This window comes from Protomyctophum bolini (genome assembly GCF_963924005.1).
Source record: "Protomyctophum bolini genome assembly, chromosome: 3".
NCBI classification, from domain to species: Eukaryota; Metazoa; Chordata; class Actinopteri; order Myctophiformes; family Myctophidae; genus Protomyctophum; species Protomyctophum bolini.
In genome coordinates this window covers 47349201-47372137 of record NC_137864.1, presented here as the reverse complement: position 1 = coordinate 47372137, position 22937 = coordinate 47349201, and the positions used below count along the sequence as shown (strand labels likewise).

General features: G+C 40.5%; 2 protein-coding genes across 5 annotated transcripts; one reads left to right on the top strand and one right to left on the bottom strand.

Moving 5' to 3' along the window:
• Window positions 1-737: 737 nt before the first annotated feature.
• Window positions 738-5853, bottom strand: bbip1 (BBSome interacting protein 1). Of its 2 annotated transcripts, none has more exons than XM_080760357.1 (3): window positions 5707-5853; window positions 1531-1598; window positions 738-1284 (listed from the first exon to the last, which is right to left on the bottom strand). In XM_080760357.1, the coding sequence occupies exons 2-3, from the start codon at window positions 1574-1576 to the stop codon at window positions 1127-1129; spliced, it is 204 nt and encodes a 67-aa protein (XP_080616483.1). In that variant the 5' UTR covers window positions 1577-1598; window positions 5707-5853; the 3' UTR covers window positions 738-1126. The 2 variants fall into 2 exon arrangements, with proteins under 2 accessions (XP_080616483.1, XP_080616482.1); XM_080760356.1 differs by lacking the exon at window positions 5707-5853 and adding an exon at window positions 2541-2611.
• Window positions 4254-20955, top strand: shoc2 (SHOC2 leucine rich repeat scaffold protein). Of its 3 annotated transcripts, none has more exons than XM_080760348.1 (9): window positions 4254-4340; window positions 9015-10089; window positions 10531-10668; window positions 10870-11000; window positions 12136-12324; window positions 12607-12729; window positions 14645-14782; window positions 15766-15883; window positions 18188-20955. In XM_080760348.1, exons 2-9 carry the CDS (start codon window positions 9387-9389, stop codon window positions 18394-18396), a joined length of 1749 nt encoding a protein of 582 aa, XP_080616474.1. In that variant the 5' UTR covers window positions 4254-4340; window positions 9015-9386; the 3' UTR covers window positions 18397-20955. The 3 variants fall into 3 exon arrangements, with proteins under 3 accessions (XP_080616474.1, XP_080616476.1, XP_080616475.1); XM_080760350.1 differs by lacking the exon at window positions 4254-4340 and adding an exon at window positions 4432-4561; XM_080760349.1 differs by lacking the exon at window positions 4254-4340 and adding an exon at window positions 4852-5390.
• The last annotated feature ends 1982 nt before the right edge of the window (window positions 20956-22937 follow it).

The following is a 22937-nucleotide window of genomic DNA, read 5'->3' as shown; positions in this document are numbered from 1 at the left end:
GAGGTCAAAATGGCACTTTCTATTGAAACTGAAGAAAAATACTTAACTTCTTATCAGGGTGTCATATAGTATATATATACATACCGGTATGTATATATACCCGCATAAGCTAACCCATAAAGTGCCACACCTCTCAGTGACAAGAGTCATTCCATGTTGTTTTGTACAGTATTTTCTTGATTTCACTGCCTCTCCTTTTGTGTTTTCTAGAAAGCAGTGTTTTGTACAGAAATTACTGATTTGTGTAAGCGCTTTATAAAGGAGGGAAAAGGGGGCACGTTCGTTCGAAGCAATACCTCCCCTAACTGGCTGCTGTTTCTATGCTGTGCTTGACTTTTTTTTCTCCTTTAAAAAAAAAAACACAAAGATGTCATTACTTAAGGCAACAGGACAAATAGTACAGTGCAAAAATATCAGTTGGGACCATTTGACAAAGTGGTATCCAAAGTGTTTATTTTTATATTTGGGGAATACTGGTGTGTGTGAAATGTACCATATCCTGCTCCTTGTCTGTTCAATAAAGCACTCTAAAATAAGAATGTAGCCTACTGCAGTCATGGTGTGCCTTTGTAAATGTCATATCACTTCCTACTATCCATGTTCTTTCACCTATATGCCTCACGAACCTGCCTCTGCATGAATTAGCTGCCTTCTTTTTAAGGTAAAGCCAGTAAACTGGTTGTTGACATTACCATAAATCAATGAATCGGTAATTATGCAAAAACAGTGAAAAGAATAACACAGATTGTAACAAACATTTTAATTTACCATCCTAAAACATTGTTAAACAAGACACCCAAGACTACTACACTGCTACAGAGTCCGGATTGTATATTCCTTTATGTATTATGAATCTGCACCAGTATATTCCTGAACTTTTCCAGGCTGTCCTTGAGTCGAGTGAGCCTTTGAAGTGAGTAGAATTACCCTCCAACAAATTACCTACATATTCATATCAAATGTCATTTCTCATTCAAAGGAACAATGAAATCTATTCCAGTGCAATATGTCGAACATGATTTTATTTTTTAGAATAAAATAAATGTTGTAATTGGCATACATTGTGATTCTGTTCTGCACACCCACTGCCATGTCCATACCGACAGTTCCTGCATTTGCAAATGATTTACTGTGACTGCTCCTTCAGTGCAAGTTCCTGCTGTTTGATGGCTTCTTGAGCCTCTGACTGCATCTTTTCCAGTTTCTCCAAAGTGACTGATTTGAGAGGGAGGAGCTTGGGCTTACACAGAACCAAGGTAGGGACATCTTCCATGGAGAGTTGCCCTATGGATGTTGACCAAAAGAAACGGTAAAAGGCAAAGATTATTACTCATTGAGGTATCACTATTTGGCTGGATTATATCAAGCACATTAAAATACTTTCTTGGTGTTCAAACAAGGGTGTTGTCAACTAGAATGTTTTAAACAATTTACTGCTGCCCTAACCATAGAGGCCCTAACTGAAATATTTCATTGTAACCACTAACCACTGTAACCAGTGTCTAAATAGTGAATTATTGCTTTACTAACCTTGTTTAGGCAAAACCTCTCTGAATATTGACTTGACTTCAGGCATTGTGTCTAGCAGTGAGTAAGAGCTGAAAAGTAATTAGACATTGTTATTGTTTTATCAACAGTGAACAACAATCAAGAATGTTGGTCTCTAGACTAGTCTAGAGCAGTGGTGGTTCCTAAACCTTTCCGTTTGAGACCCAAAAGAGAGATTAGACATTTGCCCAGGACCCAAACTAGTAGCCAATCTGCATCGCTACTTGAGCTTTAGCTATTTTCACTAGTTATTATATTTTAGCCTATTCTTTATGGAATTTATTTATTTAGTTTTTTATAAATTATTTTACATTAAAAAAATTAATTTGGATTGTTACTCCAGTCTTGACTCCATACAACTACTAGAGGACACTAGATTTGGGGATATGAATGCCTGCTCTGATAAAAACATTAATTTAATTTGATTATAGGCTACTGCTAGATCTGTATTTGACCCTTGCATTAAGATGGAAGCCTAATTGATTCACAGTGTAAATCAATGTGTACATTTTACACAGTCGCTTGCCACACAGTGCAAACTATCAGCAAGGTAGGAACACAAGCCATTTATTAGCTCAGATTTGTCTTTTCTCTAAATCTTGCCTTGTAAACTAGGACAATGAAAACAAATGTGCATCTTTATTTCGACTCTAGTGACATATGGGCTTTCTTCCATAGCAACACGAACGTTCCCATCATTTGCAAAAAGGCAATGAAACGCATCCAATATTACATTCCCAATTCGCTGTCAAGGATGACCCTGCCCTTGTCAAGTCAGTCCAGAACTATATGTCAAGGCGCGTTGGACTGGACGTACGTCTTGCATCCTGTTAGCTCAACCAGAGTAAAACATTTAACGTTAGAAAAACTACTGTCGCATTGTATTAGCACAATTAAGTAAGTAAGTAACTGATGTCCTGACTAAATATTGTTATATACTCGTGTGTGTGTGAGCGCATAATCATAACCGTAAGGAAACATTTCATTCTCACCTTTTAATTTAGCCACAGCCTACGAAGCTGATTACACTGTTGTCAGGCCAACGCTTCCTTAACGATCACATGACCTTTCTTCTTGACTCTACCAACACGGTGCTTTATCGCCAACTAGCGGCATTTACTAGTGTAACATGTATGTAGACCATTTTTATGGTTCATACTAGTTGTGTTACTGATATTTAATGTAATTAATTCATTACACAGACAGTAGGCTATAATCCTGGATATTTTGCGTCAAGTAGTTCTCCTTATTAACCTCCTTATTTACTTCTATTTTTTAATGCATAAACAGGAGTTTTCATTTGCACTTTATTTTTCTTGTCTGACAGATTATCTTGATTTATGTTCAAGTGTGTGTGTGTGTGTGTGTGTGTGTGTGTGTGTGTGTGTGTGCGTGTGTGCGTGCGTGCGTGCGTGTGTGTGTGTGACTGCGACTGCCAGCCATTCAAATCAGTCGAGTAACAGCCGTACAGGGTATGGTCCAGTGGTGTGCACACTGCACAGACATTTAGAGGGGCATTTAAATGTTCAGTCCAAGTGGAATGAGGCATTACCCCAGGTGAGTTTAAGTATCTCAGGGTCTTGTTCATGAGTGAGGGGAGGACGGAGAAGGAGATCAGTCGGTGAATCGGAGCGGCAGGGGCGGGATTGCAGTCGCTGTACCGCACTGCTGTCTACCGAGCAATCTTCGTTCCTACTGTCGCCTGTGTGGGTCATGAGTCTGACCGAAAGAATAAGGTCGCGAATACAAGCGGCCAAAATTAGTTTTCTCCGACGGGTGGCTGGCATCTCCCTTACAAATAGGGTGAGAAGTTCATTCACTCGAGGGAGACTCTTGAGTAGAGCGTGAAGTGTGGGTCATGACCAAAATAATAAGGTCGCAGCTTGGTGGTTTGGGCATCTGGTTAGGATGCCTCTCGGGGGTCTCTCTAGGGTGGTCCTCGATGCACATCCCACTGACTGCATGGAGGAGACCTCTGGGCAGACCAAGGCGCAGATGGAGGGATTATATCAACTCACTAGCCTTGGAACGCCTCGGGATCCCCCGGGAGGAAGTTACTAATGTTGCTCTGGAGAGGAATGTCTGGAGCTCTCTGGTGGAGCTGTTGTCCCCGCGACCCGACTATGGATAAGCGGTTGAAGATGGATGGATGGTGCTCAAGTGAAAAAAGGTCACCTTGTGCAGCGTGTTGAACCTGGCCGATTGCCTTAATAGTGTGAGATTTATAGATTGTTGGGCATAAATAATACATTAGAAGCTTTTTATCAAGAATTGATCAATGCCACCATGGTCCATATACTCTGTACAAAAAAAAAAATCTAAAATCAAAAGGCAATTGCTGTCCAGAGGGCAAAGGGCAGGTGCTCTAGCACCACCTAGTGAGAGTAGTATATTAAATGGTATGGTCACCGTCTCATTGGTCTGGGGAATCTTGGGATTCTTTAATAGCATAATTGATTTTCAATTCGAATTGACAGATCCATCATCCATATATGGTTTGAAATATCACAGCCAATGTAATCGATGGTTATGGTGCTATGACTGCTATCCACATTATTATTACCCGTATTAATATTATTATTTATTATTATTATCATCAAATAAAAACTGTCTACGGTCCGGTATACCTTTTTTGTCTCGTGATCCTCCATTGGTTAGGCGGCGTGCATAGTGACGCAATGTGGTGGTGGTAGAGAGAGGGAGGGGACCGGAGAGAGAGCAACAGCGGTAAGGAAAAGAGAGAGGGCAGGGGAGGAAGCAAAGCAAAGGATGGCGGAGTCACACCTCTGAAGGTAAAGTAGACGATCTATTGTCACACTACACACAAACCGATATCAATGTTTTCCCCTGCTTCCTTCAACTAATGCTTTAAATCACACAGTCACGCTGCCGTGCTCTGTTTGTGTGCAGTGTGTTTTGATGCTGACGGCCGCGGCAATGTCATTTTGCGGGAGAGAGGGAAGACGAGAAGAGCACTCTTTTGTTCAGTTTGGTCGGAATGGCCGCTGTGTATGTATGTGTGTTTGTTTCCAGATGAATGTGTAGCCTTCTTTTCTGTGTCATCAGCACGCACTAATACACAGCAAATAGGTGATGATGGTGGGGGTGAAGATGTTGAAGTACAGCCAGTTGTCGTCGCTTGCCGACAAGAGCAGATCCACAACAAGCTCACAACGGATGCGACGCCTTTGTTGTGAGCTTAATGTGGTTACCTTTTCTTGTCGGCGAGCGACACCGTCGTCCGACGTGTGTACAGTTTGTGTGTGTTTGTGTGGGGAGGGTGTCTAGTCTGTCGCCGATCATGTCGCATTAGTAGTGTGTGGCCGCGACGCGGCGGCATCTCTACGTCGTCTCACCCCCGACTGACAGCTGCTGCTGCTCGCCTCGCGCGGCCTAAATATATGTCTTATTTTTTTTTTGGTGACACAACCTCCCGTTCGGTCTCACGACCATACACGACAGCAAAACGACCCGTGCTCGGCCGATATAAGTGTCGACGACTCTACGTGACTCGCGTTCACACTATGTTTTTTTTTGTTTTTTAGGACGAAAACACGTCATTCTGGCTGAATCCGCGTCATTTCTTGTTTCTTTTTTTGTCTGTCTGTCGGGCGAAACGGCTAAGCTAGCGCGACTGTGGTGGTGGGGGGGAAAGAACCCGTAACGGCAAGCTAATGTCGTTTTTGGAAATGGATGATGACTGTCTGACAACTTGTTTATTTACCAACAACAACGACGACACAATTGTGTTTGCGTGTTGATGGTGGTGGTGTTGTGTTTTATTCGTGGCGGCCTGTCTGCAGATGGAAATTGACAGAAGAAGGCTTGGCAAAAAAAAGAAGGTAGCTACTAGTTGGCTAATGTTGCTAGCTAGCTAGCATTTTGCTTCACTGTTGACGTTTAGCAGCCGTTTGATTTCCTGCCTTGTTGTCACTGTCAACCACAGCTAAACTTAACAGCGTCGTTAATAATTGTGATGGTCGGGCGTTATTATACCAATGACACCTCCTCTCTGACGGTAACATTGTTTTACATAAAGTTGTAGCTAATGTTAGTTCCCTACTGTTGTTTTTTTCTTCTTCTTTTGGCTAGCTAACGTTAGCTAGATGAGATTTGACGTGTAATATGTTGTACATTGCATGATGGAGGTGAACGTACAAACCCCCGTCTTCGTTTGGTCTTTGTTTCTGTCTGTGCCTATTAAATCTGAGGCGTTAACGTGACTTTCTCGATAATCCTCGTTCCATGGCTTTGTCATTGGCACTGGCACGATTAACCATAATAGCCACGCAATTTGAATGCCTTGATTCTTGCACGGAGGCAGGTCACGGTGCCACTTCATGCTTTCATTTTATCTTCACTATAAAACAATCAAATTTTTCCGTTTGCCTAGCTGTTTATTTTGTCACCAATTCAAGATTTGTTGGCATTTGCAACTGTATTCAAGTGACAACATGAAACGTAGCAGGACCGTGTACCCTTTGTGTCAATAAGACATACGGTTGTAACTTTGATTCATTAACACTGTACACATGTGTTTTATTTTTGCAGAATAGTTTTTTTTATAATTAGACCAACAGAAGTTGTAATGGAAAAAACAGACTGATCTGCTAAAGATCAATGACCAATAGGCCAGTGTATGCACTGACACTGCCCAATGGAAATGTATGCTGGTCCATACAGTGGCCAGTGGTTAAAATACCCAAGCCAAGTGCCATGATGCCATGGATAGGCTGATGTCAATGGATTGGATTTGTCAAAGCCTGGTCTAGTATACTAGTCTTCACAGTTTAGCTCCCAGTTCTGAATAGCTGAATAATACCCAACTCTGTCTTTGCCCTAAAGTCTAATCTCATCACAACGATGTTCCTCAATTGTTCACACAAATTATATAATGTCAACATCACTTATGTGTTTCTGCTTACTCTGTTCCATATGGATCAGTGTGTGGTCTCACACTCCCAAGTAGGCACTGTCAAAGCCTACAACATGAAAGTGTGAGATTGACTGTCACAGTAATGGTAGAATTACAGTGTAGAATAGCTTCTTACACTTATTATTCACAGCAACTTTGTTTATGATGAACAATTCATTCCAAATTCAGAAATAAACCTAAAATGAAACTAAATGCGTCATTGGGAGGTATATTCTATTCTTCAGGTGTAACTTTTTCACGAGATGCAATCATTGATCTGCGATTTCAACTTCAAAATTCAAATGAATAGATTTTTCTTTTGTGACTTAATTTGTGTTAATCTGCATAGCAAGTGGTTTAAATTGAACCACCAGAATCGACCTACTTCCTATTCTGATACGGTCTCACTCTGTGAAAGATGGGTTCTCCTATCATTGTTCCTCATAATGAATACATGTTGAATGAACTCTTAAGAGATGGCCCCACATTTTCGTGCATTTTCACAGGTGTAAAATGTGAAAGTAAGTTATCCCACCTGGCTTCCATCTTTCTGTTTTTCTATTAAATCCAGTCACTGCTGCTACCTTTTATAATAATCTACGGTATAGTATTTGGCCACATTTGAAAGATGTACCGGTAGTTAAGAACACATGTATGGGTTGGGTTTTGGCTAATCCTTTGTTTTAACAACTGGGAGGACAAACATGCCAGCAAAGTCTTTTTGGTAGTATATACAAACAAGTAACACTCCCAGTACTAATGCTGATAAAAGAAAAAGTACAGTATCTACACACACTTACTAGTACTACTAGTGACTATTTGGTATTGCACTAAACTTACTTAATTGTTTACGGCTGAAATCTTTGTTGATGGTTAATTGATTGCGATTAAATAGTCAGAATAGCCGATCTACAAACAAGCTTATAAATCTGCTATTTACGCTATTGTTTGGAAAATGGAAATGATTGTCAATTATGGAAAAATTACGATTATCTCAAATAATGGCGATTAAGCCATGTAATGGTTATTTGTGACAGGCCTACCTACTGTTATTCTACCGTATTAGTGATTATTTGTGACAGACCTACTCTTATGCTATTTGTGTTCACTTTTTTACATTGAGAAGTAGGAGAATATTTAAAAGCATTTAAGTTGAGAAGGGGTAGGAGAATATTTGAAAGCAAATATGAAATGACTATAGATAATCACTTGAGCCAGAAATATCAGATTCACAAGCTCACAACGTGTTGCAATGCTTTGTAAGCTTGCAGATCTTCAATTTTTGGCAAAGAGATTAGTTGTAGAGGGGGAAAAGAGTCAACCAAGATCAATGATCGTCCGATTTTCACTTAAAATGACTCGGATCAGTGATTGGCAATTTACCCGATCCGGAGAAACATTTAAGTGGTATAAAAGATCAGATATATATAGTATAATATCATTTTGCACCTTCCTCCCCACACACACACACAGGAACAGTTTTGACGTGGGGCATAATAATAATTTTGGAAATATGAATGAATATGTTCCCCGTACGCACAAGATCGAGTTCGGTATCGGCATATCGTGAAAAAAGCAATCGGTGATCGGGATCCGTTCCAAAAAGAACGGAGTGCCTCTAAAAGCAACTCATGTCCACTAGTTTACTAAGTATAGAGGGTTTAAGTGGTTAAACGTTAGTGCAGCAATGTGGGCCCATATAGAGACGAGCCTTAAAAGGAAGCAGCTTGCTCAGTTTGTTTTATAGTCCCTGAGATATGTGGTCTGCCTGGTTATTCTCAATTAGGCTGTTATATATATTGTGCAAATTTTATTGGACACAGATTGGCCTGTTAGATCCAGTTTTTGACGTCCTTATTTCTGTGAATCAGTGATTGCACAGATTACAGAATATGCTGTCCAGTTTGTCATCATAATAAGGGGATGCTGCCATCGACTCCTTTTTCACCTAAAGGGTCTTATGACCTGCAGTCGCGGGGAGGCTGGGCTTTGAAGGCTGCTTCTAAAGATTACTCTCAGCAGTCCTAACCTTTTCACTTAGCTCTGATCCTGAGCCAAGCTTGCCTTTTCTGTGCTATGGCTTAGCTTGTACTAGTGTTGGAGAGCTTTACATAGACAAACACTGAACGGTACCATACAACAGCCACAGAGACTAAACAGATAGGCTGCCAAAGACATGTTGGCGCAGTTTGTCCTGTTAAAAATGTGATGTGTTCTCTCTTTTGGTCTGAATTTCTTTTGGGCGTAAATATTCTACATGATTGTAGTTCTATGGACTTGATTGAGAACACTAAAGGGCTGAAAGTATGTTTAGGTGGGGCTATAAGGTTGAACTAGTGCCAACACCGCCAGGCCATGTTTATTTAGTATGAGAAAGTTGTTGAGAGGTTTTGTCTGACTCAACAGGTTTTCTTAGACAGTCACTGGAAAAACTTTGATATTCAAGGTCCTGATTCCACTATCAAGCTTTGTGTTGACTGTTGATGTTTATGTAGACGGCGTATTTATTATGATGATTTCGAGCTGACTGTAATTTTTTTTTTCTCAACAGCAAAGCCCAAAAGGATGAGAACTTTGATGACCTTTGTGGCTGGAACTCATTTTAGCTGAAGGCCCAGGGATTTTCTGGTTCAAACAAGTATGTGGCCCAGGGCTGCCACAGTCCAGCTAATTGAAAGGATTTTTTCTCTAATGGCATTTTAACAGAAGAACGAAGTGTCAACTGCAAGATAAACCCTTTTTATTATAAAACCTTTTAACTTTGGAGGATACTCTTAAGCCCACACAGGTATGTATCAACATATCCTTCTGTAAAAACCCCAGGCTGTCTGAGTCCTTTTATTTTTTATTTTTTTACTTGAACACGCAACCTGACAAGAGAGACTCCCATGAGTGAGTCTGCAGGGGCCCCGATATCATCAACATGAGTAGTACTTTAGGCAAAGAGAAAGACTCAAAAGAGAAAGACCCCAAAGGTGGTCCGGTTGGGAAAGAAAGGGAAAAGGAGGCCAAGGCTCTGGCCAGTTTAGGCAAGGATGGTGGCAAGGAGCCCAAGACCAAAGGGAAAGATGCCAAAGAAGGAAAGAAGGACCCAAACAGCGCACCGCCGGCTGTCGCCTTCTCCGTTGACAACACGATAAAGCGGCCCAACCCAGCACCGGGTACCCGCAAAAAGTCCAGCAATGCTGAGGTGATCAAAGAGCTCAATAAGTGCCGGGAGGAGAACTCCATGAGGCTGGACCTGTCCAAACGGTCCATTCACATGCTGCCCACCTCCATCAAAGAGCTGACGCAGCTGGCCGAACTGTACCTGTACAGCAACAAGCTGCAGAGCCTTCCCGCCGAGGTGGGCTGTCTCTCGGGTCTGGTCACCTTGGCCCTGAGCGAGAATTCCCTGACCAGCCTGCCAGACTCGCTGGACTCCCTGAAGAAGCTGCGGATGCTGGACCTACGGCACAACAAGCTGCGGGAGATCCCGGCCGTCGTGTACCGGGTGACGTCGCTGACCACGCTCTACCTGCGCTTCAACCGCATCACGGCAGTGGAGAAGGACATCCGAAACCTGTCCAAGCTCACCATGCTCAGCATCCGTGAGAACAAGATTAAACAGCTGCCGGCGGAGATTGGTGAGTGAAAACTAGGGAGGGAGATTAGTTTGACTGCCTTGCCTAGATTCTTTGGCATGTAAATAGCCATGTTCTGATATTATTCTTTTGACACCATCAGACACTGACTATACTATAGCGGGCCACATGTGATGTGTATGTGAATTGATTTGTTAAATGTCTATATAATTCATCTTGTGCTGTTATGTGTAATGTGTGAGTATTTGTCATGTTGTTGGCACATGGCACAATGTGTATGAACGTGTTTGCTGTGAGGCTCTAAACTGGTCAGCATGTCTCCGTACCCACATAGCCATTACAAATTCCTTTACATTTACTCTACATGTTGGCTAGGTGTTTCTGCTGATGGAGCACAGAGAGAGAGTGAGATAAATCAAGTAAGGTTAAGGGTCAAAGGAATGAGATGCGTATGTAGTAAATGTCTGTGTCTTGTTCTTGCAGGAGAGCTATGTAACCTCATCACTCTGGATGTAGCCCACAACCAGTTGGAGCACCTACCGAAGGAGATTGGCAACTGCACACAGATAACTAACCTTGACTTACAGCACAACGAGCTCTTGGACCTCCCAGAGACTATAGGTAAGATGATTTATGTCTAAGTGTCTGCTTCCTACACCGTGTAACAAAAAACATATATATATCTTAGATGGGCCTTTGTCATATACTCTAAAAACTCTACGTGGAGCCTTTTGCATCTCTTTATAGAAAAAATGACCTAGAAGAAATGATCTGTCTTTTTATTTATTTATTGAATATTTTATTTGGTGCTTTCAATTGTAGGCAATCTGGCAAGCATAAATCGTTTAGGTCTGAGGTACAACCGATTGTCAGCCATCCCCAGATCGTTAGCCAAGTGCAGAGAACTGGAGGAACTAAACCTAGAAAACAACAACATCTCGGTGTTACCAGAGGTGAGTAGAGAGTTGTTTTGTGATTTAACCCATTTAGACCTGAGGATGCGTCTGTCACCTTATAGCTGTTCACTACTTTAACCATTATTTTAAACTTTAGCTGTTGAAATATCTAAAAGCTCGTAGCGCGGCACTCTGTGCCATGATACGAGCTTGTAGATCTGCTATTTTTGGAATAATCATGAAAGGAGTCCAAATCTTAGGATATATATATATTTTTAACTCCTATCTTTGCTTCTGGGGGGGGGGGGTCCCTGGAACAAGATGGGGGTCGGCAGCCAAATGCAGATAATTCTGTGGTCCTTGACAAAAAGTTTGAGCACCACTGATACGTTTTTCAGAAAACTGTTGGGGTTTAGAAGATTATTATTTTAACCCATTCTGACCGGGAACCCATTTTGGTGTTAGCATCATGTTATGCTTTAGCTATTGAAAAATAGCAGATCTACAAGCTCATAGCGCGCCACCGAGTGGCGCGCTACGAGCTTGTAGGTCTGCTATTTTTGAAAAATCGAAGAACGACTGACATTTTTTTTAAATCTGATCTCAGGTCAGAATGGGTTCATCAGACACAGTGTGTCCAGTGGAAACCTCGTATGAATCTGATCTCAGGTCAGAATGGGTTAAATCGGCTTCAGGTCTAAATGGATAATTGACTATGTAATGTAGGACTTGTACTTCTCAGCAGTATTAACATGTAGCAACACTTAGGGGTGCAGTGCTTAATCAAACTAACGTAAGTGGTTGATTGCTTCGTTGATAGATACAAATGTATGCTTTATATGTTTGGCACACATTTCTTGCTTTCCAATTGCCATTCGTATTGTGTTTGACTTTGATACCTTGGGCTGTATTTTGCGTGTCTTAAGTACCAGGTCTTATTACCTAACTTGAGTAAACTAAAGACCTGGAGGCGTGATCAATGCTCTTTGGCCACTCAGAATAGCCAAAGAGCATTGATCACGCCTCCAGGTCTTTAGTTTACTCAAGTTAGGTAATAAGACCTGGTACTTAAGACACGCAAAATACAGCCCCTTATCTCTGAGCAAAAGTGAGAATTTGTGTCCTGTGTCCGGAGCTTGCTGATCACCCTGTTTTTCTGCTTTGTGTTTCTTCTGCCAATGTGACTGCTCAGGGCCTCCTGTCAAGCCTGGTGAACCTGACCAGCCTGACGCTGGCGAGGAACTGCTTTCAATCGTATCCTGTGGGTGGGCCCTCACAGTTCTCTACCATCTACTCCCTCAACATGGAGCACAACCGCATCAACAAGATCCCTTTCGGCATCTTCTCCAGGGCCAAAGTGCTGAGCAAGCTCAACATGAAGGTGTGTGTGTGTGTGTGTGTACTGCACCACTCAGTTCACATGGGTGTGATTTTTAATTACCACGACTCACAATAAGAAATAACAAGGGTCAGCCTAGCTCACATGGCACCAAATCTCTTTGTGAACTTGTAGATAGGCTATTTTCAGCAAACACGTTTTTTGTTTTTCAGCTTGTATTTCTGCCCTTTTCGCCAAATGTTTGACTATTATGATATGTCCAAAAAGAGTGGTTAATAATAATAATAAGCATATATTTTCGTTTGTTTTGTTTCTTACCCTCAGGACAACCAGTTAACGTCTTTACCACTGGATTTTGGCACTTGGACCAGCATGGTAGAACTGAACCTGGCCACCAATCAGTTGACTAAGATTCCAGAGGACGTGTGTGGCCTTGTTTCTATTGAGGTGAGGCCTAATTTCTCTTGTACTCAACCCACTTTTGCCATCTGTTGCAAGTGTACACATTTTTTATACATCACTGTTATGTAGCATTTGAGCCCTATAGCAAAAGTAGCCAACGTACTATCTCACACGGCTATGCATTTTGAGCTTGAACCTTTGAATCCTTTTGTCTGTTTTTGACCATCTTGAAAATGGCCCCCCTTTAGAATTTCATGAAATGTTCATGTACTGTACATTGAGTCAAAACTAAATGGTTAAAGAAGTAGTAGTGAAGATGTGAAGGCAAATCTTATTTTCTATTTTATTTTCTCTATTTATTTCATAGTGAATGGTCACGGAGTACATGTTTTTTAACACACGCAAAAACGGAGGTCTCCGTCCTATCAAATAATCCCGTTCCTCGCCTAGGACGGAGATTAATCAAAAGTTCTGTCTTTAACCCATTCTGACCGGGAACCCATTTTGGTGTTTAGCATCACGTTATGCTTTAGCTATTGAAAAATAGCAGATCTACAAGCTCATAGCGCGCCACCGAGTGGCGCGCTACGAGCTTGTAGGTCTGCTATTTTTGAAAGATCGAAAAACGAAGAATCATTTTTAGAATCTGATCTCAGGTCAGAATGGGTTAATCAGACCAGTGTGTGTCCAGTGGAAACCTCGTATGAATCTGATCTCAGGTCAGAATGGGTTAATCAAAAGTTCTGTCTTTAATCTTATCATAACGGAGCGCACCAGTCTACCGGCTGGTAGTGTCGATTGAGCAACATTCGATGTCATTTCCGGTTGGGACATCATCTAAAATGGTCCCCCTCCATTTTAGTGGATGGGAGGAAAAAATCTTAAAACGTTGAATAGTTCTTGGATCTAAAATAAATCAATGCTTCCAATTCTAACCAAGGATTGTGTTTTTGACGGCCCATCGCGGTCCCGTCGCGTTAGAAGTAATCGTACTTCCCGTTGTTGTCGATCCCCTCTGGGGTGTTTTGGCTACATCTAGCTACTTCCAAAATGGCACGGAGCTACCTTGAAATAGGCTCTGAGGCTGCAAATCACTGGGCGCCCTGATGTAATGGTTCCAAATACCTCCGGGCGTTCGGGGTGTTAACAGCGGGAAGTACTGTCTTCTTAATGTCTGAGCTTTAAAAACATGAATAAATCACGGTCTGTGAAATCAAATACTTGTAAGTCAAAAGAGCCAGTAAACGACAGAGCACCATTGTGTTGATGTTGAGTTTCATTTGTTGTCTTATCCCTGCCAATGCCAACCGCTAATTGTCTGAGTACAGGAAAATGCAGAGTGAGACTCTTGTGAAGGATGTGTGAAACTTGGATATATTTGAGAAACATCTTAATTTACACCAATGTTGTGAAACTGTTTTTACAAGATGGCATGTCACAGGCCCGTTTCCTCCTAGATAATGATCTTTCTAGGCTGTTATCTTGCTGTTTCCCAATTTTATTTTCTTCCAAAAAGTGTACATTTAGACAGCCCTAAAAAATACTGCTTCTGACTTTGTCAACACCTACCACTTGTATCGCCCACCACCCTCCCCCTGACTGTCTCCCTATCTGTATGTCTTTGCCAAAGGGAAATAGCAGTCAGTCTCTTAGTAAAATCAACTTCACAGCAACAATGCTGGTATAACTAAGACATAAGCTGCAAACACATTAGATGTATTATCTAGAAGTCGGTGCAATTTCAAGCCCTTAGACAAATTAAAAAGAGAAAAAGTGCCATAATCACTGTCCAGGCATTTATAAAAAAGCTATTTACATTTGGTAAAAGAGACAAGCCTGCTATAAACCACAGACTGGCCTAGTCAACATTGAGTGCAACTATACACCGTTAACACTGGGAATTTAGTTTTTTGTCATTTATTTTTAATGTGTGTAATTGTAAAAACTTATGTCTTAACAGGTGCTAATATTGTCCAACAATCTTCTGAAGAAGTTACCACATGGTATTGGGAACTTGAGGAAACTACGAGAGCTCGACCTAGAGGAAAATAAGTTGGAATCCCTCCCCAATGAAATTGCCTACCTTAAAGATTTACAGGTATGACACAGTTACCCTAATTTCGCTTTCAAATAATCAGTGGTGGACAAAGTACATACTCAAATAAATACAAATAAATATTTCTAAAATGTTAAATTCATTTTAACATTTTAGAAATTTTGAACAGGGTGCCAAAATTGCCAAACTACTAGCTTTGGTCATAGGGTGGGAATCATGCATCACCTAAATTAAAATGCAACCAAAATATCAAAACCTTTGGCAATTGAGTGTCATTGTGTGTTACTTGCGCTGTGCTATTATCATTTGAAGATGCTGAATTACCTTTTATTGAATCTTAATTATACCTACTTTCACCATGGCCTATGGAAAATATTTGTTTCTGATTGGCAAGCAGGTGTGCTTTATTATCGGATGTTTGTTGCAACTCACATAGTCCCAATCAATAGTTTAATCATTGACCAGTATTGATTAAACACATCTGTCTGGAAGACCAAATAAAAAGTAGTTGCACTGCTTTTGCTTGGCTGTTTTTCCTCAAATACTAACTTTTTGTAAGTGGCTATGGTATATATATGCTGATAATGCACTACAATGTGTCCAGAAATGGTAAAATAACAAACTGCTGAGGTCTTCACCTGCCAATATCAGGATATTTCTGCTGTCGGGAAGAAACCAACTCCAAAATGTTCATTTTTCAGAAAATTAAAAATAGTACTTTTTACTACTTTTCATTGGTTCAATGTCGTTCTAACCAATAGCACTGATTTATGGAGTTAGGTGGTTTCCTCCCGACAGCAACGGTTATGTTGTTGTGCGTCATTGTTTACATAACACATGTAATGGTATTCTGGAGTGCTCTCACTTGTAGCAGTGTGTACATTTTTTAAAGTTACAGTTACTCCTTTATGGTCTAATTGTAGCAGGACCGTTTACATCAATACTGGGATGTGGTAGCTATGTGTTTTTAAGTAAGGTCAAGTAAGTGGCACATTATTGACATCTTACCCATATCTATTCTGCAGAAACTTGTGTTGACCAATAATCAGCTGACCACATTACCCAGAGGCATTGGCCACCTCACCAACTTGACACACCTGGGTCTGGGAGAGAACCTGTTGCAACACCTACCTGAAGAAATTGGTAAGTACCCATCCAATCCCCTTGGCTACTTAAAACTAAAGGCCTGCTCACATGGTCCTTAACCGGATAATGTCTGCTCTGCCCACTTTATTTTTGACCTTGCTGTGAGTGATCGCTGACTGGGTTTAGTGGCTGCTGTTTAGTCAGAGATTAAAAGGGATGGAAGGAGGAGGGAGGTAAGGAAGTGTTTATTTTTAGTGTACTCAAACTAGGCCCAAGAGTTAATAATAACAACTGTGTCTTGTGGGGATTCTGGTCGCCCTTAGCAACAGTTAAATCTTGAGTCTTTTCTTAACAAGATGGCAGAACACATTTTGAAATGGTTAGTGTGCTTGTCATAACTCTAGTCATACAGTATCTATGCAAGTTGTACCCTAGGCTTCGAGAAAGCATGCTGCTCCTCTTGTCACCCCTCTCTGTGGGGTGGGATGTTGAGTGGTGTTTTTACTGCTTTATTGTCATGCACATACAAACCTGCCAAATGTAACCATTTTACAATTTTCATACCGGGTAGTAAGCATTGTGAGTTGTGACATCAAAGTACGCTGGTACAATGTGCTCCTCTAAAGTTACGTAACACTTTGTGGGTTCTGATTCATGGAACCCACAACTCCACTGCAACACTTGATTTGATCAATAATCAATCACTCAAAACAAAGAGAAATAATGTTGTACGCACCTCAAAATAGCCAATCTACAAGCTCACAACACATCTCTCTGTTGTGAATGACTCTCGACCCTGTAAAGAGAGAGGGCAACCTACCATTCCTATAATTTATTTAACACTATTTTTGTCTGAGAATTCTTCAAAATAAAGGTGCTAGGTGCCAGCAGATATGGCGGATTTTATTCAGAGAAGCCCCACATCTCATTCCCCCAAAACTAGGAGGCATAATCTTCCGTTCTTACCTCAGGCTGGTCACGCTAGTCTCTCTAGTAGTGTTTATATTGCATGCTGAAGTCAGAAATGAAGACCGAACATTGCGTTTTGGTGGTACTTTTTTTGGTAGGCTAGAATAGATGGATATGGATCCTCCTGCCATCCGCCTCCTCCTTATGGACTGTTGGACAGCCACGCTGTTTCGTGTTAGACAAACTGAAACCAGCCGGACCAAGTCCGACCAACATTAATGCACATAGGACCGCCGCATTTTTAAACTGTCCCCTTGAGACGGTACAAAACATTATTTTGTTGTGAGTAATTCTTGCAGTTGCAGTCTGACCGGATAGCTAGATTAGCTACACTAGTAGGCAGCATGTGAGCTAAAGTGCCCTCTGTTTACTCTGTCTGTGCATGTGGAGGAGGAGGAGGAGGCGTGTGTGTGCAAAGTGGGGGTAGTTAGGCAAACACAGTAACGCAAAATAATCAAACCTCTTGGAATCACAACTACAATCCACAAATCTATCTCTGGTGTTGTTCATGTGCGTTACACAGATTTGTTCTGCACGGGTCGTTCCTTAGCCGTGCGTGTGCACTGTGCACGCACGGGTGCACGTTGGGAACATTGCTTAGGATGTCTGTACACATCCTTAGCATCCCGTGGAGGTCGTGTATATACGTCATTAGCGTTAGCAACATTAGTGTTTAATATATTAAGTATGCATACTTTGTTAGGCTGCATGGCTCAAGAAGCTGACGGAGACTAGTAGCTCTCATAAAAATCAGAGAAACGCCAAAGGGGGTTTTCAGTGATCCTAATCAAACGGTATTCGTAGACAAGCAACAGTAGCCTAGAGCCTCTACTGTAGAGATAAGATACTATGAATTCATCTGTTGCATACCCCGGACCGGTAAAGCTCGATGGTGAAGCAACAACGGGTCGCACGTCGACGGGTCACACAATGTGCTGTATCCTCGACATGGTGTGAGCTTGTAGATCTGCTATCTTCGGAGCGCAGTGGCCCCTCATGTGACGAAATAGCAAATACATTCTTAGGAGGAAGAACATTTCAATCCAGTTTCAAATCTCATGGAAGACATGTTCACGGAATTCCATGAGTAATAATGATGATAAAAAAAAATTGCAGCACAATTACATTTATAAAACGGACAATATAGTAGCCTAAAAACACATAAATTATTATATAAATATCATATAAATTAACTAAATAAATGCATTTATCTCATTGTGGTATAATTCGTCTGGGCTACCGTTTCAACTGTGTGACATTTGGTGCGGTTGACAAATGAACGCAAACAAGTGAAGCAAACGCAGCAAATAAGAAATGCAAGAACTTCACCCCCCAATTGAGTCTACCGCACTACAGGTGTGAATGTGCCCCTAAATGACGTCTTTCCCCCAGGTACACTGGAGAACTTGGAGGAACTGTACCTCAATGACAACCCCAACCTGCACAGCCTCCCGTTCGAACTGGCCCTCTGCAGCAAGTTGTCCATCATGAGCATCGAGAACTGTCCACTGAGCCACTTGCCACCCCAAATCGTGGCTGGAGGCCCCTCGTTCATCATCCAGTTCCTTAAGATGCAAGGGCCTTACCGTGCCATGGTGTGATCTGATCTCAGAGCAGCCCTCCATGCCTGTTCGTCCCATTTATTTGTCATGCACTGCAAAAGAAAAGGAGTATTCGCCAGGCGCAACTTTACAAGCTCCTTTTACTTCCTACAATATCTACGGGCGAAAACGTGGCACGATATACGAAGACTGAGTTCCATGTTTCCCTAGGATTCATCATGGCCATTTAGGACCCCCCTACCACCGCCGCCACTCATCATTCATTTTGAATCATGTTAAAGAAAACATATTGCCAAGTCTTTGCCAAAACTATATAATATATATATATATATACATTTCACATACATGTACATATGTGTATGTATGTGAATGAGAGCAACTGAGATATGTGGCAAGTCTTTTAAACTTATAAACCCTGCTCCTCCCATTGCCAATGTATTTACAGTAATTACAAGCATCTACTAAGTGAGCAAAGATACAATTGTATGCAAAAACAAAACATATTTGGAACTACATATTTACTGCTGCTGCCGTAATCCACGTTAACTTTGTCATCCATTCATATTTTCTTTTGATATTTTATTCCCTTTTTTTACCACTTGTCAACTAAAGATGTATCTTATGTTAATAGCGTCTTGACCATGGAGAACAAATGTATAATGCCGGTGTTTTTTGTTTTTTTAACTTTTTTTGTTTTATTTTTGTTTCAAGAAACTGTGCCTATCTAGAATGATCCACTGGTTCATTTCTAAACACAATTGTCCATGAGAATACAACGGTATAAATTATTTCAAATTTGCTTTTATATACATAATTGCTGTTCTTGCATTAAAAAAAGTTTCTTTTATGTTTTTGTCGTTGCCGTAAGTGTAAACTATAAAAGCAAGTGATATCATTTGTAATTTAAATTGAACAGAAGTCTTTTAACTAATAGAATCTGTAGTTAAACATTAAGCTAGTAATGTACACATCAGAAATGCAAATCGTAAATGCTTTAAAAAATAAGAAAAAAACTTGGAACTTAAAATTCTCAAATGGGCAGTGCTGTGTCCCTCATATATTGCGTTTTATGTACGACAAGGTATTGAAAATTAAAAAGACAAGGCATTGTCACTAAGGCATTTTTATATGCGTACGGTATATAAATCCTGATCATTGCCTTGGGTGCAATTTTTGTTTTAATGTTTGATTTGATAATATCTTCAGTGTTGGGCTGCATAGCTGTCATCCAATTGATCATTGACCAACATATCAGAAGAAAGGTAGCTGGGCCCCTGCTATTAACCGTTAAGTTTGTCAACTTAGAATAAGGTATGCCAAAATCTGAATCTCCTTTCTTCCTTAGTCGTCTTTCATTTTAGTTACGTCCGCAACAAAAATGGTTTTGTATAATTAATTTTCTGTGTCAGTCCCTGGTAATATATCCTATAAAGAACGTGCTATCCAATGGAAAAAATACTTATTCTTTATTTCTTGTCCCACACTGTCCCAGCAATGCTGCTGCTCTTATGCACTTTTTTTTTAAGACATTGGCATCCTCTATATTAAAAATGACAATAGCCTCTCATTGGTTATTTTAGCATTTTGTTTCATAAATGAACAAGTATTTTATCTGTTAAATGAACCATTTATCATGTACATTTGTGACTATTGAATATAAATTAAGTTTCGCAGGCTGAAATTACACTAGTAACTGTGGGGAGGTTTTCATTCGGTCGATCTTAAATGGAAAGTGCTCACTTGAACTGCAAGTTTCACAGAGGGTTTCCCATTTACTATTCTCTTCATTGCTAGCAAAATGGTTAAAGTTTAATTATTGCAGTTTAGATAGGCATTTATTTTAAATCATTTTTCATCTAGTATGTTTTCTTTCTAAATGATGAAACGTGTATTTAGTTAGTGTTATTTCAAGTGTCTGTACATTAAAAATCCCAACAAAGGTAATCAAACCAAACATTTTTTTCTTCCTTTGGAATGTGTTGCGTCCAAACTATATTCAATCATTATTCTATTTTGTATTGAACTTTGTGGGTCTACCTTTTTCTGGCAGCAGCTTACAGTGTGAGTTTTGAGGTATGGACTGGTCACCACAGGAAATCCAAGTGAGTACCACAGCCTACCTTGGGGGACAATGTATTGCTGCTTTTAATTTACCAGCAGAACCTGTTGCTGCTTTTGTGAACTGAAACGTATGCTGTACAAGACAGGCGAGGGGAAATGGGATCCATCTACTACAATGATACAGACTTCATATGTAAAACTGGCGGGGACAAATCCACTGAGTGTTTGACCTTTTCTATTTGGTATCAGGCCTTGTGGTTTTCAAACAGATCAAATCATTTTGACCCGACGATGACAAGAAAACAAAGCAAACTGCGGTGCATATTTGAGCCTAACAGTAACAGTACAAGACTGTCAGAAAAAGACTAATGTCAGAAAAAGACTAAAAACAAAACATAAAAAAAAAAAAAAAAATGTAAAAAGGGCTTTCTCTGTTCTCGCTCAACAATACACCAGAGGCATTGCATTCCTGGTTTTATGTAAAAGCTTCGGGGGAGCGGGATCTTTTTTTGTGCATTTAATTTTAGCTGTAAACATTTGTGTGAAATTGCCTTCGAGTACTCAAGAAGTGAGATGAGCATTAGGTATGCAGCGAGAGTGCTGTGTCCCATTTTACCTTCAGTCTGTTTTTTTAAATTATTTTTCATGTGCCATTTCGCAAGGTTGAAGATGCCACTGTTTAAAGATGCACAGAACTGGGAGAAACAGAACCTGAAACGGGCTTATCAGCCAGAGAGCATTTAGCAGAACCAGGAATGTACTTTCAACATGATTTTCTTTTAGTTTTTTGTTTTTGGGGAAGAAAATTATCAGCGATTCATTTGAGATGTGGTCAATGTGAACTATATTGGATGACAAATGTATACTGGTCCATCCAAACGGATTGGAATATAATTGGTGTTTATTTTTCTATCGTCTGTGATTGGGGCCTTGGAGAGTGTCCCAGAATCAAGGTCACTTAGTTCCTTTTTTTTAATTTTACAACTGTCTGTCTCTTTTTCTTGCCTGGTTATTTTGTATAGGAAACGAGCATGTTCAAAAAATATTGACATGATTTGTTTGGGTCGGAATCGGGCCATTGTACAAAGATGATTTTATGGTTATTTGGTATCTGCAAATGCTCTTTTATTTGATTTTTTTTGTTTTGTACATTCTTGCAAAGAGTATCCAAAGCATTGTGTGCCAATGCTTAACCTAGTACTCTTCGTTGACAAGCAGCCTTAATGGTCAAATGTTTTTTGTTTGCCTATTCCTTGTGTCCATGGTCTGGTCACTGACTGACCCAGTGAAATCCTTGTTAGAACTCTGACATGGTAACATTTGGTTACATTTGTACAATCTCTCTGAGTTACAAATGGATAAATTAATATAAGGTTTTACTGTCTACTCATCATTGCAGTGTGAATTTCGGTCTAGTTTCTTCCCGTCTTATTTTATTTGTGTTAGAATCTGGCAATAAGGTAGTCGCAGCAGTATTACAAATCATGCACTTTTGCATTAAAGAGGAATTTCACAGAACCAGTCCAAACGGCATGTGTAGGCTAGTAGGAGATCTGCGATACTTGTTTTCTCGATCAACAAAACGTAATGCCAAATTAGAAAATAGCTTAAAAAAAATGTTTTGTGGATACTCTTGCTCGATTATTAATTTGATGATTGGTCTTGGTAAATGAATACCGGTATGTAATTTGATGGCATATGATTGTTGCTTTTCTTCATTGTTGGGGTGTAAACATTTTGTAACGGATCTTTGGTTGAATTCCTCTTAAATGTGACACATCCAGCTGTTCATACTGCGTATCTTCCTTAAAACTGATCCTACCCACCACATCACCGCAGACCCCCCTCCCCAAATTATTGCTGACTGCCTTATGTGCACCAAACAAAACCACACTTTGAATTGAATCAACACATATTAGATACCCAGTTGTATTGAACATATTTTAACACTTAAACCTTATATATGTTGTTGACCGCAGGGCTCTATAGGCTATAGGTCTGCAATCCCCCCCCCCCCCCCCCCCCCCCAGATCTCTTCAATGAAAAGAGCCAATCTACAAGCTCACAAGAGCTTGTAGGATTAATGTGGCTAATAGCTAAAACCTTTTTCTTTTTCCGGTCACTCTTATTTCACGACTAGATGGACTAGATGAGCAGATGCAGACACGACTACCTCTATGTCAGTGGTTCTCAAAGTGGGATCCCGGGGACCCCCAGGGGTCCTTGAGGGGGTTCCAGGGGGTGCCCAGCAAAATGAACAGTTAAACACTTTAGGGCAGGCCTTATTTTATATTTTGCCTATTTGAAAATGGCCAATCTACAAGCTCACACGTGTAGCATTGGAACATATGCTTTGAACTTGTAGATAGGCTATCTTTTAAACTTGAGAAATTGAGATGCATTTGGAATTATTTACAACATTCTTCAACACAACACTCTTATGGGGGTCCCTGGCACAAAATCCTTTAAAATGGGGGTCCTCGGCCAAATATGTGTCAATTTTGGGGTCCTTGTTATGA

Bases quoted from the DNA above. Each gene is read 5' to 3' on its own strand.
- bbip1 (XM_080760357.1), bottom strand. From the start codon at position 1,576: ATGCCTGAAGTCAAGTCAATATTCAGAGAGGTTTTGCCTAAACAAG. The intron at 1,285-1,530 runs GTTAGTAAAGCA...CAACATCCATAG, and splicing joins AGAGGTTTTGCCTAAACAAG to GGCAACTCTCCATGGAAGAT.
- shoc2 (XM_080760348.1), top strand. From the start codon at position 9,387: ATGAGTAGTACTTTAGGCAAAGAGAAAGACTCAAAAGAGAAAGACCCC. The intron at 12,730-14,644 runs GTGAGGCCTAAT...ATGTCTTAACAG, and splicing joins GTGGCCTTGTTTCTATTGAG to GTGCTAATATTGTCCAACAA. The intron at 14,783-15,765 runs GTATGACACAGT...TCTATTCTGCAG, and splicing joins CCTACCTTAAAGATTTACAG to AAACTTGTGTTGACCAATAA.